Source organism: Sorex fumeus, unplaced genomic scaffold (genome assembly GCF_029834395.1).
Source record: "Sorex fumeus unplaced genomic scaffold, SorFum_2.1 ptg000028l, whole genome shotgun sequence".
Classification (NCBI taxonomy): domain Eukaryota; kingdom Metazoa; phylum Chordata; class Mammalia; order Eulipotyphla; family Soricidae; genus Sorex; species Sorex fumeus.
Genome location: NW_026606085.1, coordinates 4,428,301 through 4,449,273, shown reverse-complemented (window position 1 = coordinate 4,449,273; position 20,973 = coordinate 4,428,301). Strand labels below are relative to the sequence as shown.

General features: G+C 53.5%; 2 protein-coding genes across 3 annotated transcripts; one reads left to right on the top strand and one right to left on the bottom strand.

Annotated features, from left to right (window-relative positions):
• Nucleotides 1–469: 469 nt before the first annotated feature.
• Nucleotides 470–1,533, bottom strand: SLC35G6 (solute carrier family 35 member G6). The gene has a single exon (XM_056114800.1). The coding sequence runs from the start codon at nucleotides 1,531–1,533 to the stop codon at nucleotides 493–495; it is 1,041 nt and encodes a 346-aa protein (XP_055970775.1). The 3' UTR covers nucleotides 470–492.
• Nucleotides 1,213–20,141, top strand: ZBTB4 (zinc finger and BTB domain containing 4). Of its 2 annotated transcripts, none has more exons than XM_056114865.1 (4): nucleotides 1,213–1,307; nucleotides 13,471–13,540; nucleotides 13,971–15,019; nucleotides 15,644–20,141. In XM_056114865.1, the coding sequence occupies exons 3-4, from the start codon at nucleotides 13,980–13,982 to the stop codon at nucleotides 17,556–17,558; spliced, it is 2,955 nt and encodes a 984-aa protein (XP_055970840.1). In that variant the 5' UTR covers nucleotides 1,213–1,307; nucleotides 13,471–13,540; nucleotides 13,971–13,979; the 3' UTR covers nucleotides 17,559–20,141. The 2 variants fall into 2 exon arrangements, with proteins under 2 accessions (XP_055970840.1, XP_055970839.1); XM_056114864.1 differs by lacking the exon at nucleotides 1,213–1,307 and adding an exon at nucleotides 3,037–3,187.
• The last annotated feature ends 832 nt before the right edge of the window (nucleotides 20,142–20,973 follow it).

The window sequence follows — 20,973 nt, the reverse complement described above, 5'->3', positions numbered from 1 at the left end:
GTGGTGCAGGACTTCCACTCTCCTTCCAAAGCAGAGCTAACTGCACAGGCACTTTCAGAGCGATCCCTGTTTGATGTCAATGTCACGTCACCATTCGAGAGGGGGAGGGGGAAGTACAACCACGAGGAGGAAGGGGAGGAAAGGAAACCGCTGGTGGGAGGGGAAAAAAAAGGAATATTCCCTTCCCCCAGTGCAGCTGCTTGATCTGCCTGAAAGTCCCAGTGCTCTCCCTACTGCTTAGGGAAAATCCTCCCCCTAGATCTTAGCTGCCCTGCCTTGCCTCAGCCCTGTGTCTGTTCCTTACCCTTCTCGTTTGCCCTCATTCCCAAGCCCGGCCTGGACTTCACATCTCTTGGTTCCCAGGCTTGTTCCAGGTCTTCCAGGCACTCCTCTCCCCACCAGTTCTTTTCTGGTCACTTGTTCTCTCATGTTTGTATTCCAGACTCCCATTTTACCCCTGCCCCCCCAACCCCCAGGCTCTCAGATAGTCTCTCACTCCTCCACCTGCCCTTCCCTCTCACAGCTGAGGTTCTGGGCCGTGATGATGGCAATGCTGCCCAATACAACCCCCGCGCCCATGATGTCAGAAGGTGCCACGGTCTCATAGAGCACATAATACTGCAGCATCAGAGCCACCACCACTTCTGAGTGCAAGACGGCACACACCAGGGCAGGGTGGGCCTTGGTCACCGCATAGCTCACGCACACAAAGGAGACCAGAGCGAGTATCCCTACCGCCCCGACACAGCTCCAAGTCAGAGGGTCATAGGGCAACACGGGGGTCTGCAACATAAATAGGCCCGGCACCGAGCCCGCCAGTCCTACCAAGCCAAACAGAAAGGCCACTGTTGGCAGGCAAGATGGAAAGTTCAGCGAGCGATATACCAGAAGTCCTAGGGACAGTGCCAGGCCACCCAGAAAAGCGAGCACATAACCCAGGGCAGTGTAGAGGCCTGTGGTCCCCTCCTGTAGCGTCCCTAGTCCAGGTCCCACAATGATGATTAATCCCAGAGTACTGCCCAGTAGGCCACACCAGTCATAGCCGCTGAGCCCCTGACTCTCCAGGCAGAGAGCAAGAAGAGCAGAGCAGACCGTGGAAGAACCTTTGCGGACGGTGGCAGCATTGCCAGCAGGTACCACCTGCACCGCACTGTAGGCACATCCAATGCTGAGCACGTTGAGTAGGGCGTGGAGGAAGGCCCGGCCCCGGGCTTCGGGAGGTCCCAGCAGTGGGTCACCACGTAGTTGAAGTATCAGGGCAATGGGAAGGTGGAAGAGGCATCGGCAGATGAGCAGCTCCAGCGAGGGTAAGTGAGAGGCCTGGTAAGCCATACGGGAGAAGGGGCCCACAAAGCCAGCAGGCAGACCCCCACCCAGCAGTGCCACTAGCAGGCCCTTGGTGGCATCAGAGGGCCAGCAGCGCTGGTTTGAGGGGAGGCTGGGCGGAGTGGAGGGCGGTGATGGTTGGGTGAAGTCAGGCAGGTTGAAGTAGGGATGGCTGCTAGCCTGTTCAGGAGAAAAGAGCTCAGACATTAGGGCAACCATGACCCGGGGAACCTGGGGTAGAACAAATGTCAGGCTGGGATCTGGGACCCTGTGGAAGTGGGAGGGAGGTAGCTTCTCATTTCCCCACTCCTCACCCCAGAGACAGGCTCTCTTGCTGAGGAAGTATTGGGAATTAGAAAGGCCACGAAAGCATGAAAATTGGTAGTGTAGGCCCTGAGCCTCTGAAGCAGGAGCCTCTGAGTCAGGAACAGAGAGCGGTGTCAGTGTTGTGCTGTTCTTTCCAGGAGGGGAAAAGAGGACCCAAGGATGCTATGTTGGTTTGAGCAAAGGGGAGGCAGCCTTAGATGTTTGTGCGATGTCACAGGTCCCAGGGACATCTGGATACACCAGTATGAATTTCATTGGTGGGTGTCTCAAGGACAGCTGGGAAGTTTCAGGGAAGGAGGGGAAAAGGAGCAGCCACAGGGACGGGGCTAAACCAATTCGGCCCCACACTCACCATCTCTCCTTGGACTTTCTCCTCTCCTCCTGGCTCAGGGGGCCTGGGCCCTCAGAGCTCCAGCCATTGTGACCTGTTTGGAGTGGAGGAGCGGGTTCTTTTCCTGGAACCTTCCTGGGGGCGGGGGTGGGGAGGGCAGTTTTATATACGTCTCCATGACTCCCAAGTTTGCCTGATTCTTTTCCTCTTCGCAGGAATATCTCTGTGATGAGACTTCTTGGACTTTAAACTTGTTTAAGTGCCCTGCCTTATTTCAGAAAGATTTTAAAGTAACCATTGAGGGTCACTACCTTCCTCTACTGAGTTTTGAATTTTTGAACACCAGGGACTGTCCCTCTGGAGTTTCAGGGTGATCTTCCTCCGTTTTTTTTTTTGTTGTTGTTGGTGGTGGTGGTGCCGCCCTAGGTACCCACGGCAGCATTTACATACACGTATATAGATGTAGATATTTTTGCCGGCGGCGACAAAAATACTAGGCCATGTTCTGGGTGCTGGTAGTCATTTGAGTGTGCCTGTCCTCGGACCCAAACCTTCCCGCCCATGCCCTAGTTGGGGGTCGCTTTGCATTTCTGAGGAAAGTGCGCGCGTCGAATGTCCAGGCGAGCCTGTGGGCACCGGTGTCGAGCAGGGCTTTGGGGGCCCCGCTGGGCCCGAGTGGGGGAGCCTGCCATGTTGTGTGTGCTGTGAGCGTGCGTGCTCAGCGGCTTGTGTGCACCGCCAAGTGAAGGGCACGCAGGGGGCGGGGAAGGGGGGGTTGTCCCTTCCTAGGAAATGGGTGGTCGCGTGGTCCTGCAGGGGGGCTGCACTCAAACCCGCGCCCCGCTCGGTGTCCGCCCGCCCGGCGCTGCGCCCCCGGGTTCCCGGGTCCGTCCGCGCGACGGGCTTGGGTCGCGCCGGCCCGGTCGGCGGCGGCTGCGCGGCGCCGGCCTCGCCTCGGCGGCGGCGGCGCTGGGGGGGGACTGTTTCCGGGGGTGGGGGTGGGGGTAGGACCGGGGCGGGGGGAGCCGATGATGTCAGCGGCGGCGGCGGCGGCGGCGGCGGCGGCGGGGCCGGGCCGGGGCCGGGCGCTGGGGGGGCCGGGGCCGGAGCCGGAGCCGGAGCTGGAGGCGGGCGAAATCCGAGCGGCCGGGGGCGGCCACAGTGATGAGCCGGGCCTGGCGGACGCGGCGCCATCGCAGTCAGGTGGGCCCCAGGGCGAACCGGGCAGGGCTAGGGCGGACCGGAGCAAACAGCCGGGCCCCCTCCCCGCTGCCCGGCGCCGCGGGGGCCCGGGCCGCGCCCCGCGCCGGGGCCTCTCCACTTTGGAGTCGACCTGGGGGCTCAGGGGTCGAGAATTCAGGCCGGCCCCGCCCCCGGCGCGCTGGGCGCTGGGGGCGACCGAGTGGGCCCGGGCGGCGCGTCCGACTGAGCGGCGGCGCGGGGCGGGCGGGGGCCGATCGCCTGGGGCCGCGAAGGGGCGGCGCGCACTTTCCCTCCGAGGGGTCAGTTCCGCAGCCTGATGACCCCCTTCCCCCCGGGGGCAGGTCCGGGCTGGGGTGGGGCGGTGTGAGCCCGGGGCGGCCGTGCGAAGCTGCTCCGAGGGCGATGGCGTAGGAACCAGACGGGGGGGAGGGGCGGGCCGCCGAGCGCCCAGAGTTGGGGTGTGCAGGGTGCGCGGGGCTGGCTGGGACCCTGGACCTGCGCGCCGTCGGGGCTGGGCTGTGGCTGAGTTCTGGAGCCTCTGTGTGCCTGCCGTTAGGGGCAAGGTAAAGCTCTCCCGGGCACCCTGTTGGGCTCTGGCAGCCAGAGGCACTAAGGGCTTTCCCTGGCCTTGGGGACAGAAAGCCAGATGGAGGGCCGGGTGTCGCGGGAGGAATAACAAGGTACGACCCTGTGGTTTGGAGTGACAGGTCCTAGTTCAAAACAAGGAATATACTCGGGATTTGTTAGGTGAGAGGGTTTATGTGTTTTTTTCCAGCATGCGTCCATGTATGTGTCTTGGGTTGCACGTATGAACTATTTAGGAACTTGTTTCCTGCGTAGCTGGTCTGCTTGTCGTGTTGTGGAGGCACCAGAATGCAGGGGCCACTTGTGTCCCCGGATGGGCCGAAAGGGGCTGTGCTTGAGTCCCATTTCTGCCGCCCCGCCGAGGTGTGGTTTACTCCCGGGGTGGACAGGCAACCGGATGGATTTGCGTGTGAGAAGCTGGTCACCAGTGGGGGTGGGGTTGCCCGTCTAGAGCTCGGGCCTGCGGATCAAGTGCGAACCGGAAGGAAACCCCAAGGGGTCGCAGGCGCTTGAGGGGCAGCCAGGGGCTTCCGGTGGAATGCACAGCGACCTGTGCGCGGGAGATCCCGGGCGTGGACGGAGGGGGAGGTGACTTGTTTGTAACGTCCTCCACCAGATTCTTCCGTGGCGTTGTTTGTGGGAGCCTGTTCGCACTGCTGGGCCGGGAGGGGAGCTGCTCGGGAAACACTTGTAGGGCGGGAGGCGGCATGACAGGGGCAGCGTGGGCCTCGGACCCGACGGACCAGCCGCAAGCTGCGTGCGCCGTCTGTGTTGGAGGGCCCTCGGGGGCTGCGGGGAAGGGAGGACGCGTTCGGAAGGAGGCAGGCAGGAGAAATGTGGGGCAGAGCACCAGGCTGTACCCCCTGGGTGCTGCCTGCTGCCCGGCTCTGTGCTCGCCCCCACTGGCCCTCCCAGCATGTCAGGGTCACTGGGAAGAGAGGCCTGGCAGCTGGAAGGAAACTAAGCTGGGACAGAGTGACTCCCCGGCCATGTTTACGTGGAGGACGGGTGAGATTCTTGTCACTGCGACGGAAAAAAGAAACATGAAGTTTTTAGTCTCCTCTTGCTGCATAGCTTGAGCCCCTGAGGTAGCTCTGCTCTCCTGTACCTTCTGTGACACACATAAACTGGGCCACCCCCACAACTGAGAAGCGTCTAGAAAGGGAATGGAATTTGCTCATAAGGCAGATTCCTCAGAACAGGTTTTCCTCACCTTTGGGGCCTGGTGTGTGTGTGTGTTTGGTGTGCAATATGTGTGTTTATGTGGTATTTTCCAGGTGTGCCTGAAACTGTGTGGGGGAACTGTGTATATGCATGTGTGTGTTCAGGTGTGCACACAGCTGAGACAGGCTGGATATGCATGGAGGTTAGGGCTGAGGGTGCTGGCTGCTGTGTGAGGCCCAACAGGTGCACCGCATGGCTCCGTAGAAAGTAAAAAGTTCTAGGCTAGAACTGAACAGTTATGGCCCACTTCCTTCTGGCATTGTCCCTAAGTAAGCCTAGTTTTCATCTGTAAGATGGGCCCAGTTACTTGCCAGGCCTACCTATCGGCAGGGTTGTAAATAAGTAGTTTATGGGAAATGTACCAGGAAAGTACCTGTAGGTCTGGTTTGGTTTGATTTGGCTTTGGGGAGGGGGTTACTCTTTCTTTGTGTTTGGTTTGTTTTGGTTTGGTTTTGGGCAGTATTCAGCAACGTTCAAGGGTTACTCCTGGCTCTGTACTCAGGAGTCATTCACTCCTGATGGTACTCAGGCAACCATATAGAATGCTGGGGATCATACCTGTGTCGGCCATGTGTAATGCAAGAGCCCTGCCTCCTGTATTATCGCTCTGGTGCTTTATTATTGCTCTTGGCTATATGCTATGGGATCAACCCTGGCAGTGCTCTGTGACCATATGCAGAGTCAGGGATTGAAATGAGGGTGGCTGCGTGCAAGGCATGTGCTGTAACCTCTGTACTCTCATTCCAGCACTGCAGTTTGGAGGTTATGTCTGTGCCTGCCACTGTCAGCCTTCTTCCAGCACTGAGCCTCTTACTGGGATTTGGCTAATAATAATAGCAGTAAACAATTTAGCACTTACTGTGTGTCAGGCACTATTGTACACATGGTCAGTCATTCAGCCTTTGTAAGACCCCACGGAAGTGAATGTTCTTATTACGTATCTTTTTCAATGAGATAACTGAGGCTCATAGAAGAATTCGCCCAAAGCCACTTAGCTAGTTAGAAGTAAAACTAAATTTGAACCCCAGAAGTGGGCCTCTGTGCACACAAACGCACACACGCATACACACACACCACACTTCTTCCCAGTTTCTGCATAATTTAGTACCTGTACAAATCCATTTTAGAAAACTAGTGTGGTTAGACAGTGACTCAGAGCTTCCCAGCCTAGGGACAGAGAACTTAATATCTTTCTCTAGATACTGGCCGAATGGTTGCAGAATGTTAATGAGCCAGGGAAAGGAGAGCTTGTCCTTGTCCTTTAGATCAGGGAGGGCCAAGAAGAAGGTGGCATGTGTATTAGATCGGAGCGGGAGAATAAGCATGAATATGTTGCAATTGGAGGACACAATGGCTGCTTGGACAAAAACTAAACACAGACAAGATTAGAGAGGAAGATTGTACTAGGCCAAAGCCCTTGAATGCCTGTCTGAGGAATTTGAACTTTATTCTGGAATAAGTGAGGACCTATGAAGGTTTTAGAGCCCAACAAGGATCCTACCTGAGGAAGGTAAACCAAAGACAGGGGAATAAGCTGGGAGGCCACTGTCATGAGCATGAAAGTGTGAACCGTGGCCCGAGCTAATTTGGAGGCCAGACGCGGGTTCAAGGCTTTCAGAGCCATTCCCAAGCCAGACCTCTTAAGGGCTAGATTTGTGACCACTGGATGCGGGGAGTGAAAGATAGACAGGAAACAGCACTCAGCACATGAGACCTGTGTCGTCATTTCTGTAACATGCTGGATGGCCGTAGACCCTTCAGGACAGTATACATGGAGAAAGAATAATACCTGGCTTCACATTTGATTTTTTTTTGGAGGGGGGGGATGAGGTAGGCTACTCCCTGCAGTGATAAGGGCTTATTTCCTGCTCTGTGCTCAGAGAACACTCCTGGGGACCATTTGTGGTACCAGGGATCAAATTGGGTCAGCCATATGCAAGGCAATTGTGTTAACCCCTGCACTTTCTCTTCAGTTCTTGCATTTGAATTTGGGGGTGGGGGGTGGACAGAGGCAGGTACAATGCTCAGGGCGTACTCCTGGCTCTGCTCAAGGATCGTTCCAGGCAGTGCTCAGGAGACCATATTTAGTGGGGGATGGAACTCAGGTTGGCCACTTGGAGGGCAAGTCTCTTACCCATTGTACTATCTTGCTGACCCCTGTATTTGAATTTTGACTGTGCTGTTCACAAGCTTTGTGACCATGAGCAAAGGATATCCCTCTTGTATACCTCAATTTTATCAACTATAAAATTGTGCTAATAGGGGGCTGAAGCGATAGCACAGCGGGTAGGGCATTTGCCTTGCACGCAGCTGACCCGGGTTCGATTCCCAGCATCCCATATGGTCCCTCAAGCACCGCCAGGAGTAATTCCTGAGTACACGAGCCAGGAGTAACCCCTGTGCAACGTTGGGTGTGACCCAAAAAGCAAAAAAAAAAAATGTGCTAATAGAAGTACTTTGACTATTTTCAGGAAATCTTTAAATGAGGTAGTATACATAAAGCCTTTGAAAGTGTTTCAGAGGGGCTGGAGCGATAGCACAGCAGGTAGAGCGTTTGCCTTGCACGCGGCAGACCTGGGTTCGATTCCCAGCATCCCATATGGTCCCACCAGGAGTAATTCCTGAGTGCATAAGCCAGGAGTGACCCCTGTGCATTGCCGGGTGTGACGGGGGGAAAAAAAAGACTGAAAGTGTTTCAGATAATGTATGGGTGTCCCAGAAGTGGCTGTTATCCCCAGATATATATTTGCAGTTCCTAACCAGCTCAGTACAACACCCAAAATGGTTTCCTTCCTGAGCTGAGACAGTTTTCAGGTAGGTTGGTTTGGTTTTTTTGTGTGGAGCCAGGGATCGAATCCATATGCCAGACAGATACTCTACCACTGAGCTACCCACCCCACCCCCACCCCAAGCTGATCCTGAGAAACTCCAACAGGCCTTTCCGAGAGTAGTGGTCGTCCACATACAACCACAGAGCCCCTCGGCTGTGCGGGTAGCAGACCTGCCAAGGGGGTTAATGGCACTAGATTCAAACTTTTGCTTTGTTCACCTGTCAGGGCTGCAAACTCCTTAAGGCGGGGAGAGAGGGTTCTAGTTACTCCTCTTTTTCTTTTTTTTTTTTTCCTGAACCAGACCCAGTGGTACTCACCATCTGCTCGTGACTCTGTGCTTGGGATAAAGCCGGGTTGCGCAGTGACTTCTGCTGGTGCTTTGTGGCAGCGGGGGGCAGCGGGGAAGACCACATGCAGAGATAGCTCAGCCCAATAGCTCAATCGATTGAGCTTTCTCTCTGGTCCTCTCTTTACTTTTACCAAAGTTCCAGATGGTCTAGTGCAGGCTGTAGTGGGTACTATTGTAAGAAAACTACTTTTATTGCACTGCTCTTAACATTTTGGCATCAAACGTGTAGTTTCTTCACATGAATTCTCTGACACTACCTGGGTGTCATACAGTTTGACTCAATTCTGTGACACTCTCCTGGGAGATAGAGTCACATCGATCTCAGTCCCCCAGGCTTCCCTCAGGCACAGTCACCTGTCCGGCTATTTACTGGAGACTCCTACCATCTCCTCCTCAGATTCAAAAATTTGCTTGACAGACTTAAGGATTCAGGAAAACACTCAGGTTTACTGAGTTAAATATAATAAGGATAGGACTGTTTTAAAAATACAAGTGGCCTACAGGGAATAAGGCTCCTTGCATGCAGCTGACCCATTTTATTTTTTGGTTTTCGGTTTTTGAGCCACACCCAGTGGTGCTCAGGACTTACTCCTGGCTCTGCGCTCAGGGATCACTCCTGGCTTCTGTTGGGACTCAGGGGACCCTATAGGGTCCTGAGAACTGAATCCGGTTGGCCACATACAAGGCAAGTGCCTTAGCTCCTCTAGCCGTCCTCACCCAGTTTGATTCCCCAAGGGGGACAGAGTGATCCCTGAGCACAGACAAGGAAAGTAAGTCCTGAGTGCTGGGTGAGGCCCCAAAACAAAATGCTATAAGCAAACAGGGACAGAAAGATAGTACAGGAGGTAATAAGATACTTGCCTTGTATGCAGCTGATCCCAGTTTAAATCCCCAGCAGCACATATGGCCCCCTGAGGAGTCAGGTAGTGCCCGAGCACTGTCTGAGCACAGAACCAAGAGTAGCCCCTGACCAACGCCCCGCCAAAATATACAAGTGAATAATAACCCAGATGAAGAGGTGTGTAAGGTGGACTATGGAAGGACCCTGAGCACAAGACCTTCTGTCCCTTGAATTTGGGGTGCACCACCCTTTTGACATGGATGTGTCACAAACCCGGAATCTCTCTGAACCTTTAGTATAGGAATTCTTAATTGTTTTGTTGGAGTTGGAGAGATAATACAGCAAGTAGGGCACTTTCCTTGCATGGGGCCGACCTGGGTTTGATGGCCAGTATCCCATAAGGTCTTTCAAACATTGCCAGGAGTAATCCCTGAGCATTATCAAGTGTTGTCCAAAACCCTCCCCCACAATTAAAAGATAATTTGTTCTGTTTTGTTTCAGGACCACACTCAGCAGTGCTCAGGAGCTTTTTCCACCTCAGTGCTTGGGGGATGCTCCCAGCAGTGCTCAGGAACATGCAGTGCCAGGGATTGAACCTGCAAAGCATACATTTAGGCTGCCCAATAGCGCTTGCCCCAAAATAAACAATTTTTATTTTGTAAGTATTAATTTTCGGGGGCCACACCCAACAATGTCCAGGGGTTATTCCTGGCTCTGCACTCAGGAATCCCTCCTGGCAGTGCTCGGGGAACTGTATGGGGTGCTAGGGATTGAACCCAGGTTGGCCATATGCAAGATAAGTAAGCACCCTACTCTCTATGCTATTGCTTTTGCCCCCAAGCATAATCAAGTATTAACTCGATCTCTAGTCTCTATGCCCCCACTGAAGCTGAAAACTTTCAAGCTTCTGGACTGGAGCCATAGCACAGCGGATAGTGTTTGCCTTGCACGCAGTCGACCCGGGTTCGGTTCCCAGTATCCCATATGGTCTCCCCGAGCACCGCCAGGAGCAATTCCTGAGTGCATGAGCCAGGGGAGCAACCCCTGTGCATTGCCGGGTGTGACCCCCGCCCCCCCAAAAAAAAGAAAGGAAAAAGAAAATTTCAAGCTTCGAGTCATGGCTCAGTCTTCTGTTGACAAGCCCCCTTCCTAAAGCTATTTGAGAACCCACTGGAACAAAAGACAGACCTAGCATCCAGGGAATCCCAAAGTTGTTAGGAATGCTGTATCAGAACAGAGATAAAAGATTAACCAATAGAATAAAAATGCTTCTTGCACCACTGTTATTTGAGAACTTAAAATTTTAGGAACCGTGTCATGATTGGGACAAATATACAGGTTTATGATGTAAAATCACTAGGAGCTTGGGCTTTGGAGCCAAACTTCCTGGACTCAACTCTTCCTAACCTGTCATATACCCTTGGAAAAGCAGTTTAGAATCAAAGCCTTGGTTCATTGTTTCATTTTATTTGGGTGGGAGAAGGTCTTGGATCACAAACAGTGCTCAGGGGCTCTTCCTGCCTCTGCTCAGGAATGACCTCTGGTGGTATTTGGGAGACCATATGCAGTGCTGGGCATTGAACCAAGGCTGGCAGCATGCAAAGCAAACACCTTATACTGATTCTTGTACTGATTCTTTGGCTCCATCATTCTTTTTGTTTTGTTTTGATTTATTTTGGGCCACAGCCACCTGTATTCAGGGCTTACTCCTGGATCTGCACTCAGGCATCACTTCTGGGAGGCTCAGAAGACCATATGTTGTGCCAAGGATCCAACCCAGGTCTTCCACATGCAAGGGCAAGTGCCCTACCCGCTGTATGCCTACCCGTTGTACTATCTCTCTGCCACACCCATCCTTTTTAAATAGTATTATTATTGTTATTTGGTCACATCTGGTGGTACTCAGGAATCTCTTGGCAGTGTTTGGGGTATCCATTGGTAGAACCAGGCAAAGTGCATGATTCAGTCTGTTGTGCTTTTTGTGCTGTCTTCCCGGACCTTAGTCTCTGTTTTAGTTTTGTTTTTTTAGGATGGGGCCCCAAAACCTGGGGATGCTCAGGGATTACTCCTGGATCTGTGTTCAGGAATCACTTCTGGAGGGCTCAGTGGACCACACTGGATGCTGAGGATTGAACCCAGGTTGTTCATGTGCAAGGCAAGCGCACTACCCACTGTACTGTCTCTCTCACCCGTAGTCTTATTTTAAATGGGGAAGCTACCTTTTAGAGTAGTGGGAAGCAGATGAGGTGATGCAAGTAAAGGACAGGCTTGCAGGTCCAGGGGACCAGTGGCACTCATGCCAGAGAGTTAGAAGCCCGCCTTGCTGTGTTTCTTCAGTTTACAACATTTAGTCAACACCGGTCCCTCCCCCAGGATTTCTAACCCATCCAGCAACTAATGGGATTATACTTGACCCCATTTCTGGTTTGTGTTGGGTACTTGGAAATGGTGAAACATTTTCTCCCACTGCCAGCACTTAAATCCAGGGCCTCACACATGTGAGGCATGTACTCTACTACCTCACTATATCCTGAGCCGTGTTTGAACTTTTGAGTATTATAGATATATACTCCTTTCTTTGTCCTCCAGGAAAACCCAGAGCAGTCTTTTAGGAAAATAAAATGGACTATCGAGGAGAGGCCTTTGAGGCCATAGGAACAACTAGGAAAAGTATTTTTGGTGGGGTGGAAACTGTACGAAGAACTGATGGACATGACTGACCCTGGGCCTTCAGAAGGAGAGCACTCTCAGGCTCAGAGCGAGAATGTGAGGCCCCGGAATCCTTCATTCGTATCTCAGACCTGGCTCTGTGAACTGGCTGCACCTGTTATTCCCAGTTCTGCTTGACTAAGTCACAGAGTAGTCTTAGAACTTAAAATCTTCAATTGAAAATGGGGATTCTTTAGCTCTCTTTGTGTCTTTTGGAGAGGCAGCTGTGAAGTGTTTTTAGTGGAATAACCATCACAGCTTGATTTGGGGTTGCCTGCTCTAACTTACAGATAAGCCTTTATGCAAAAGTTGAGGTTAGGTTGCATTTCTCCTTCACTCATCCCTTTTCTTTTTTAAATTTTGTTGGGGGGTGGTGGAGAAGGGGTTTGGGCCACACCCAGGAGTATTCAGGTCTATTCCTGGCTTGAGATCATATGCAAGGCAAGTGCCTTGTGCTCGCTTTGGCTATCAACTTCCCCTTTCACTCATTGTTTTGTTTTTGTTTGTTTCGGCCATACACAGTGGTGTGGTGGTATTCAGGGCTTACTCCTAGCGCTGCACTCAGGGATCACTCCTGATGGTGCTCGGGGAATTGTATGTGTTGCTGAGGATTAAACCCAGGACAGTGCCTTACCCACTGTGCTATCCCTAAGGTTCATAGTTCACTTTTTAAAAATTTTGTTTGGTTTGTTTTGGGGGCCATATTCAGCGATGCTCAGGGGTTACTCTTGGATCTGGATTCAGGTATTACTCCTGGTGGAGCTTGGGGGACCATATAGGATGCTGGGAATTGAAAACATACAAGGCAGGCACTTTAACATCTCTGCAGCCCCCTTTTTCAAATTTTTTGGTTTTAGGGCCACACTCCATGGTGCTAACTCTTCACTCAAGGACCACTCTGATAGACTTGGTAGATCACATGGGCTGCCAGGAATTGAACCCTGGCCAACCAAATGCGAGGAACTGTACCACCTACTGTACTATTTCTCTGGCTCTGTAATTCCCTTTTTAAATCAAAGTCCCAAAGCTACCAGCTCTCAGAGTAAGGAGTGGAACTCACTCCTGGGCTGTCCATCTTTCCAGTGACTGGGACCTATGGGTGAGTCTTTGGTGGTGGTCTGGTACCTTGACCAGGAACTATTCCTGCCTACGATATAGGGCTGGTGTGGGTGTGGGTGAGGAGGGTACCTCTGAATATAATGTATTCTCTCCTAATATCTCCGAACTTGCCCAATGAAAAAAAAAAGGTTCAGCAATCTATTTTGATATGTAATAAAGACACCATGCAAATCTTTGTTTTTCTTTGAGCAGAGAAGATTGGGACTTGGGGGTGACGGGGAACCACACCCTATAGTGCATCTGGTGATGCTTGGAGGACATGTGTGGTGCTGGAATCAAACCCTGGTTGACTATGTGCAAGAAAACCACCCTACCCACTATACTATCTTTCCAGCCCTCAGAGGGACTTTGAAGATGATTCAACAGGCTTCCCAGAACCCAGGAATTGACATGCATTGCCATATTATTTGGAGGTGAATTGAAAATATGCAGATTACTTTGTTCCCATACGTCTGGGACCAGCAGACGTAGCTTTGCCATGATTTTTGTGATCTTCTAGGTCCAAGTGCATGTGGCCTAAAGGATCAGCATCTAGAGGACAACTGTCCTCTTTGACACCCCTACCTCCCGGAACTCTTTCCTTCCCTGTTCCCTTGCTGAGGACATGCTTTCTTTTTCTCCACAGAACGAAGAGGCCCAGCAGAAGGGACTCGCTGAGCCACCCCCGCCCCGCTCCATGTTGACTGTATTCTCAGGTGAGAGAGGGTACTACAAGTTTGCAGCTAGGAAAAGTTGGACCAGAGGCAGCAGGCCAGCCAAGCAGCCATTTTGTCTAGCCTAGGGAGTTCTGTGAAACAGTCATCAGTACTTGTGGGAGCTTTTCCAACTGGAAGAGATGTGATCAATTCTTCCCCCTTGAGTGTGTGATTTGGGAGGGTGTGACCCCTAACATTCATCATGACCTGAGGTATCCCTGGCCTCTTTTAGCCTAAGGTTTGACAAACCAGTGTTGGATGCTGGCTAGAGGTGGGTGGCTGAACAGGGTTAAACCCCCGACTCCTGTGACCGGAAGTTGGCTGGCTTCCCACTACCTCTAATTCCCTCCCAGTTCATCCCTGATTTTAGAGACTTCTACGCTCCGCCCAGCCTCTGAGACCCTCCCCTGGCCTCTTCTTCTCCATCTAGGCTGGCAACATGCCCCCCCCTGCAGAGGTGACGGACCCATCCCATGCCCCAGCTGTCCTGCGCCAGCTCAATGAGCAGCGACTCCGTGGCCTCTTCTGTGATGTCACCCTCATAGCTGGAGACACCAAGTTCCCTGCTCATCGCAGTGTCCTGGCTGCTTCTAGTCCCTTCTTCAGAGAGGCCCTGCTTGCTTCAGCCCCATTGTCTCTCCCACCAGTTACAGGGGTCACGACCTCCAACCCTGCCACCACCACAACTGCCTCTTCCTCCACCTCCACCTCTACCACCTCCTCCTCCTCCCCTCCTCCAGCTTCACCCCCCACTTCATCCCCACCCCGGGTCCTGGAACTGCCAGGGGTCCCGGCAGCTGCCTTCTCTGATGTCCTCAACTTCATCTATAGTGCCCGGCTTGCCCTCCCCGATGGAGGAGGTGACGGGGCAGCTGTGGCCGAGATTGGAGCACTGGGGCGACGTCTGGGCATATCTCGCCTGCAGGGCCTGGGGGAGGGAGGTGATGCCTGGGTGCCTCCTGTCCCAAATCCCATGGCCACCTCGCAGCCTGAAGATGACAGCTTTGGACCCAGGCCAGCTGGGGAGTGGGAAGATAATCGGGCTGAGGCTCAAGCCCCTGATTCACAGCCCCTGCTACCCCGGCGGCCCCTCCCCTGCCCTCGATGTGGGAAAAGCTTCATCCATCCCAAGCGGCTGCAGACGCATGAGGCACAGTGCCGGCGGGGAGTGAGCACACGGGGGTCTGCAGGGCTGGGAGGAGGGGGCTCTGGTCCGAGCGGTCCTGCAGGAGTGGATGCTTCGGCCCTGCCTCCGGTGGCCTTCCGAGGTGGCCCTGAGCACGTGGTGAAGGTGGTGGGCGGCCACGTGCTGTATGTGTGCGCGGCCTGTGAGCGCTCCTACGTGACCCTGTCCAGCCTGAAGCGGCACAGCAACGTGCACTCGTGGCGGAGAAAGTACCCCTGCCGCTACTGTGAGAAGGTGTTCGCCCTGGCCGAGTACCGCACCAAGCATGAGGTGTGGCACACCGGGGAGCGCAGGTGAGTGGCCTGGAGGGCTGGGGCCTGGGGTTCCAACCAAGCCAGGCAGCCGGGTCAAAGGTCAGCACTCAAACTACATGGACAAGGGAAGGAATGGCAGAGTGATGGGTGGGGCCCATACAGAGGTGCCTGCTCACCTCCCGCAGCGCAGCTCCACTTCCTCCCGATGACATGCATACCTGTAGGTGCCACGTCCTGGCTTGGGGCCATGGAGAAGGAAAGAGGAAGCTCCCCTCACAAAAGGACCCTGGGAGCACAGGCATACCCAATACTTAAAATATGTCTTTCTGTATGTGTCCTTGTTCATAATGCAATCTCCTATTCTTCATCTGGGTTTTAAAGGAAAACTTTGTGCGTTATTTGGGGCACGTGATTAGTCCTAGTTCACAGATGGACTAGCTGAAGCCTAGGAGTGTCTCACAGTCAGCCTGGGCCACTGAGCTTAGACTCGTGTCCTTCTTAAGGCTGGCAGAGTGAGAGAAGCAATACAAGAAGAGGGCGAGCAAATGGCTGGGGGGGTTGAGGTTTGAGTGGAAGGCAGCGGAGGATATGGGAGGCCCTGGTCTTTTAGCTCCTGACTCAAATGGCTCTGTCCCTGTCCTGTTCCCTGCTGTCCTGGCCCAGGTACCAGTGCATCTTCTGCTGGGAGACCTTTGTCACTTACTATAATCTGAAGACCCACCAGCGAGCCTTCCACGGCATTAGCCCCGGCCTGCTGGCCAGTGAGAAGACACCCAATGGCGGCTACAAGCCCAAACTCAATACTCTCAAGCTCTATCGCCTGCTCCCCATGCGGGCGGCCAAGCGACCCTACAAGACCTACAGCCAGGGAGCCCCCGAGGCCCCGCCTTCTCCAAGCCTCACCACACCAGCCCCTGCAGCAATGCCAGCCACCCCACCACCTGGACCCCCACCTGCCCCTGAGCCTGGCCCCCCACCCTCTGTCATCACTTTCGCACGCCCGGCCCCTTCTGTTATTGTACACGGGGGCAGCAGCAGTAGCGGAGTAATGGGTAGGCCGGCCAGCACAGGAGGAGCCCAAGCTGCCTCAGTCATCACTTACACAGCTCCCCCAAGACCCCCCAAAAAACGTGAATATCCCCCGCCTCCCCCCGAGCCTGCAGCCATACCAACCAGTCCAGCCAGCATGGGCAGCCCAGTGGCTGCAGCAGTGCCCGCCACTGGCACAGAGGAGGGCAAGGGCCGAAACCCACGGGCTGGCAGGACTCTGACTTACACAGCCAAGCCAGTTGGGGGGCTCAGTGGGGCCGGGGGTCCCTCTCAGCTTCAGGCTCCACCTCCCCTATGTCAGATCACTGTGCGCATAGGCGAGGAAGCCATTGTCAAGCGTCGCATCTCAGAAACTGACTTGCGTCCTGGGGAGCTGAGTGGAGAGGAGGAAGAGGAAGAGGAGGACGAAGAGAACGAAGAGGAGGAGGAGGAAGAGGAGGAGGAGGAATCAAAGGCTGGCGGGGAGGACCAGCTCTGGAGGCCCTACTACTCCTACAAGCCCAAGCGCAAGGCTGGAGCTGCAGGCACGGGTAGCGGTGGGGGCGGGGGGGTGCCCAGGAGCCGCCGGCCACCCCGCTGGAGGCAGAAGCTGGAGCGAAAGAGCTGGGAAGAGACCCCAGGAGCTGAAGGCCCTTCAGCACGTGCCCGCAGCGAGCGGAGACACCGCTGCGCCATCTGTGCCCAGACGTTCGCCACCCTGAGGAAGCTGCACAAGCACCAGGAGGCTCACGGCGGGGGCTCCCACAGCTCGCGGGCTGGCCGGAGGCCTTCCACCCGCTTCGCCTGCCCTCACTGCGCCAAAGTGTGTAAGACGGCAGCTGCCCTGAGCCGCCATGGGCAGAGACACGCTGCTGAGCGGCCCGGGGGTACCCCCACGCCCGTCATAGCGTACTCCAAGGGCAGTACCACCAGCACCAGCCCTGGAGATGTCAAGGAGGAGGCCCCCCAAGAGATGCAAGTGTCCTCGTCCAGTGGGGAGGCAGGTGGTGGGAATGCTGCTGCCGAAGCGTCTGAGACTTCCTCACTGCAGGACCCGATCATCTCCGGGGGTGAGGAGCCCCCTGCACTGCCAGGAGCGGGGGCCTATGTATACCCCCCCGTGCAGGAATTTCCACTGGCCCTGATTGGGGGTGGCCGGGAAGCTGGAGGTGGCAGGGGGAAACCTGGGAGTGAGGGGCCTGTGGGGGCTGGTGAGGGGGACCGGATGGAGGGGGTGGAGACTGCCAAAGTCACCTTCTACCCTGAGCCCTACCCGCTTGTCTATGGACCCCAGCTCCTTGCCGCCTACCCTTACAACTTCAGCAACCTGGCTGCTCTCCCAGTCGCTCTTAACATGGTCCTACCTGATGAGAAGGGCGGGGGGGCTCTTCCCTTCCTACCAGGGGTCTTCGGCTATGCAGTCAATCCTCAAGCTGCACCGCCTACTCCCCCAACTCCACCCCCTCCATCTCTTCCTCCAGCAGTGCCCCCTAAAGCGGAAGGGGAAAGGGAAGGGGTTGAGAGAACCCAGAAGGGAGATGTGGGGTGAACTCTCGGCCTAGGTCTTCCCCTTCTACCAGATTCTACCCTCCCTGAATACCCCCGTCACTACTAGCTCCCTGGCTTCCCTGCCCCTTGGGAGCACCTCCCCCCCTCCACACTCTTGTGCAGGGATTTGGAGCCCCTGTAACTCAGGGGTCAGGCTGCTTTGTGTGAGATTGTAGTTTTCCCATCTCCTGGGAAGGGATCTTTGGTAGTTCCCCTCTCAGCTCTCCTCCAGGGAATGGCCTCCATGAGGGGCAGGGCCACTCCCGTTCCTCCTCTAGCCCTTGGGGCAACAGCAATATATTTAGATGAATCTCTACTCACAGCCCCCACCAGCTCTGAATGTCTAACACCCCCCCCCCCCCCCGGCCATCCATAAACCTAGGGGGAAACCATCTCTCACCTAATGACCTTCCTTATTCTGAAGCTTTCTCTAAGCTCTTCCCCAGATGCTTTCTAGCACATTCCAGTCTTCATGGCCCAGGGCCTGGACCAGACCATTGTGATACCTGGCACCCACCAAGTATGACTCTGGATTCCATTCTTCCCAAGGGTGGGTTCCTGTGTCACTGTCTCCTTCACAGTAAGATGCCACGCCGCCTTTGACTTCAATGCCTTCCAATCTTCCATTTTGGCCTCTCCCAGTCCAGATCAAGGCCATGTTGTGGGGGAGAACTACCCATTTGTTCCACCACAGAGCACTTTCCCAGTCCAGGGCAGCACCAATCTTGACCCTATCTTTGCCCCAAAATCCACTAGCCCCAGATTCTCTCAAGGCAAAAGAGGTGAGCAGATTATACCTCTTCCTGCCTCTACAAATGGCCACTTCGGGGCTAGACCAGATTTGGGGGGGTCAGGAAGGAGGAGATCCATATGGGATGGAGAAGGAAATCCACTTTCTCTCTTTATGAGTTTTTTGGGGGGGTTGGGGGAGGGGGGTTGCTGATGGTTTCTCCCAGACTAGACCAAATAGCCAGAAAAATTACGGGGTTGAATGGGTGGGTAAGCCCAAGATTTGCACATGACCACCCATCCTTACCTTAACCCTATCTTCCCCACTGTCACTCTCCTCACCAGTCACTCCAGATGGTTTTTCGGGAACCATCCTACTCCCTTGGTGGGTCCCAGGGTATTCCCACCAACATTCCCTCCAAAATAGCACCTTACACACTATCTTTGACTCAGTTTCCCACACCCAAAGATCCCAGTCTAGGGATGGAGTACAGGGACCTTAAATAGTCCCTAAACCTTAATTTGCACTAGTTAACCCTGGTCAGGGGTCCCTACGTTTTCCTTCCACTGGGGGAGACAGAAATGCTTGCTCCTATTACTTATAACTGGGCTTCCCCACTCTAATTGAATGAACATGTCCCATCGCTCCCACCTCCTAAGCTCAAAAAACAGAAACAAGTCACAAAAAAAGGGGAGCGTTTGGGAGGAGCAAATTTGAAAAAAAAAAACACGGGAATTTCGAGGAGTGCAGTTTTAAAAGGGGAAATGTTGCTAAAATAAAAATGGCAACTTTTTCCTCAGCTATTGTTTTCTGGGGCCAAGACAGCTACCCTCTGGGCAGATGCTGAGAGAACAAGATCACAGCTTTCGGAGGGGAGTGAGTTAGGGGAGACAGAGGAGCGTCTTCCTATCTCTTACCCTCCTGGCCTGTAGAAAGGGGCAGGTTTTCTATAGGCCCCCTGAATGTTAACCATGGAGGAGTGTTGCTCCTTCATTCCTCCTCTGCCTCTTTGCACTTTTCTTGGTCTTGGCCACAGTCTGAGTGAAGAGTTCCTACTGAATGTACCAAGTTCCAATTTTTAAGGGGGAGGGGAGGGAGTTTAAAATGGGAAAATGAAAAAAAAATCACTAAAAAAAATCCCACAAATCTTGTCTCTGGCACTTTAGAAAAACTGCGAAAAAATACATAATAAAGAATACATATATATCTACACACAACATATATACGTGTATATATGACTATATATACACAGCGGAACCATTTGAGAGAATGAGGAAGGCCTTGGCGGTGGGGTCTGAGGGCAGATGGGATGATATAATCCCCTTAATTCTGTACCCTGCACTTCTCTAAAATTGTGCAGAAGAGGGAAGGGGGGGGGGTGAACATGGACCAGGGAATCTGAATATCAAAACAGGTCCAAATTCCAAAACCATCGGACATTTTGGGAGAGCTGAGATGGCAGAAATGAACTTCTTTGAAAATATAGGACAATAGTTTCTGAAATTTGGTGGTTCTGAGTGACAAAATGGAAATTTTAATATGTATGTGAGCTGAGGGATTGGATATTGTAAATTTCAGATGTTAGACATTTGGGATTTTGCAATTTCTTCTTTTGAAAAGTATCCGGCCTTGTTAGTTAATACCTTCTTTCCCCATGTTCCCTAAGAAGAAGGGTGATAGTAGTGAGGGAAGGTCACTGGTTCTGTGCCACAGCACACAAGATTTAGAATTCTACAGACTAGCTCTATTCGTAGTGAGGACCCAGATTTAGAGAAACTGACAAATATTTATCTCCGCATTTGTGTGTGTGTCCAACTCTCTAGGCCAATAAACCAACAAGACAAACAAACTGTGCTCTGCTGTGGGATGCCAGGTGCAATTATTTGTGTGGCTGGTGGGTTTGACTGGACAGGGTAATGCTTACCTGGGAGTTACTACCCCATTCTCCCTCACAGGACAATCTCCAACAATGAATAGGTATAAAGGTTTCTATTGACCTCAAGTACTTTAAATGTGCTGACAGCAATTAAATGTTCAAGCTGTCTTTCGTCTGATATCAGGAAGAAAATGAACTCAAGTCAGTGCCAGAGTGATCGTATAGCGGGTAGGGTGCTTTGCCTTGCATGCGACCAACCTAGGTTTGATCCATGGCATCCCATAAGGTTCCCCGAGGCCTCACCAGGAGTGATCCATGTGTGCAGAGCCAGAAGCCCCGAGCAATGTCAGCTGTGCCCTGCCCCCACCAAAAAAAAAAAAAAAACTTTACACAGCCTACTGGACACAAGATCTAATTCCAGATCTAACTGCGTTAAATCAGGTCCAAGGCTAGAAGGATAGTACAGTGAGCAACAACACTACAGGTGGCTGATCCCCAGAACCACATATGGACCCCCAAGCACTATCAGGAGTGATCCCTGGGCCAGATATTGGGCCAGAGAGATAGTACAGTGGGGAAGGTGCTTGCCTTGCATGTAGCCAACCCAGATTCGATCGCAGGAGCCCCAGGTAGTCCCTCAAGTCTGCCGAGCGATCCCTGAGTACAGAGCCAGGGGTAACCCTAAGCAGAGCCTGTGCGCCTCCATCCCCAACATGGATCTAGAGAGAAAGAACAGCAGATCAGGCTCTTGCCTTGCGTGTGGCCAACATGGTTTCCATCCCCAGCACCCCACGTGGTCCCCCAAGTCCC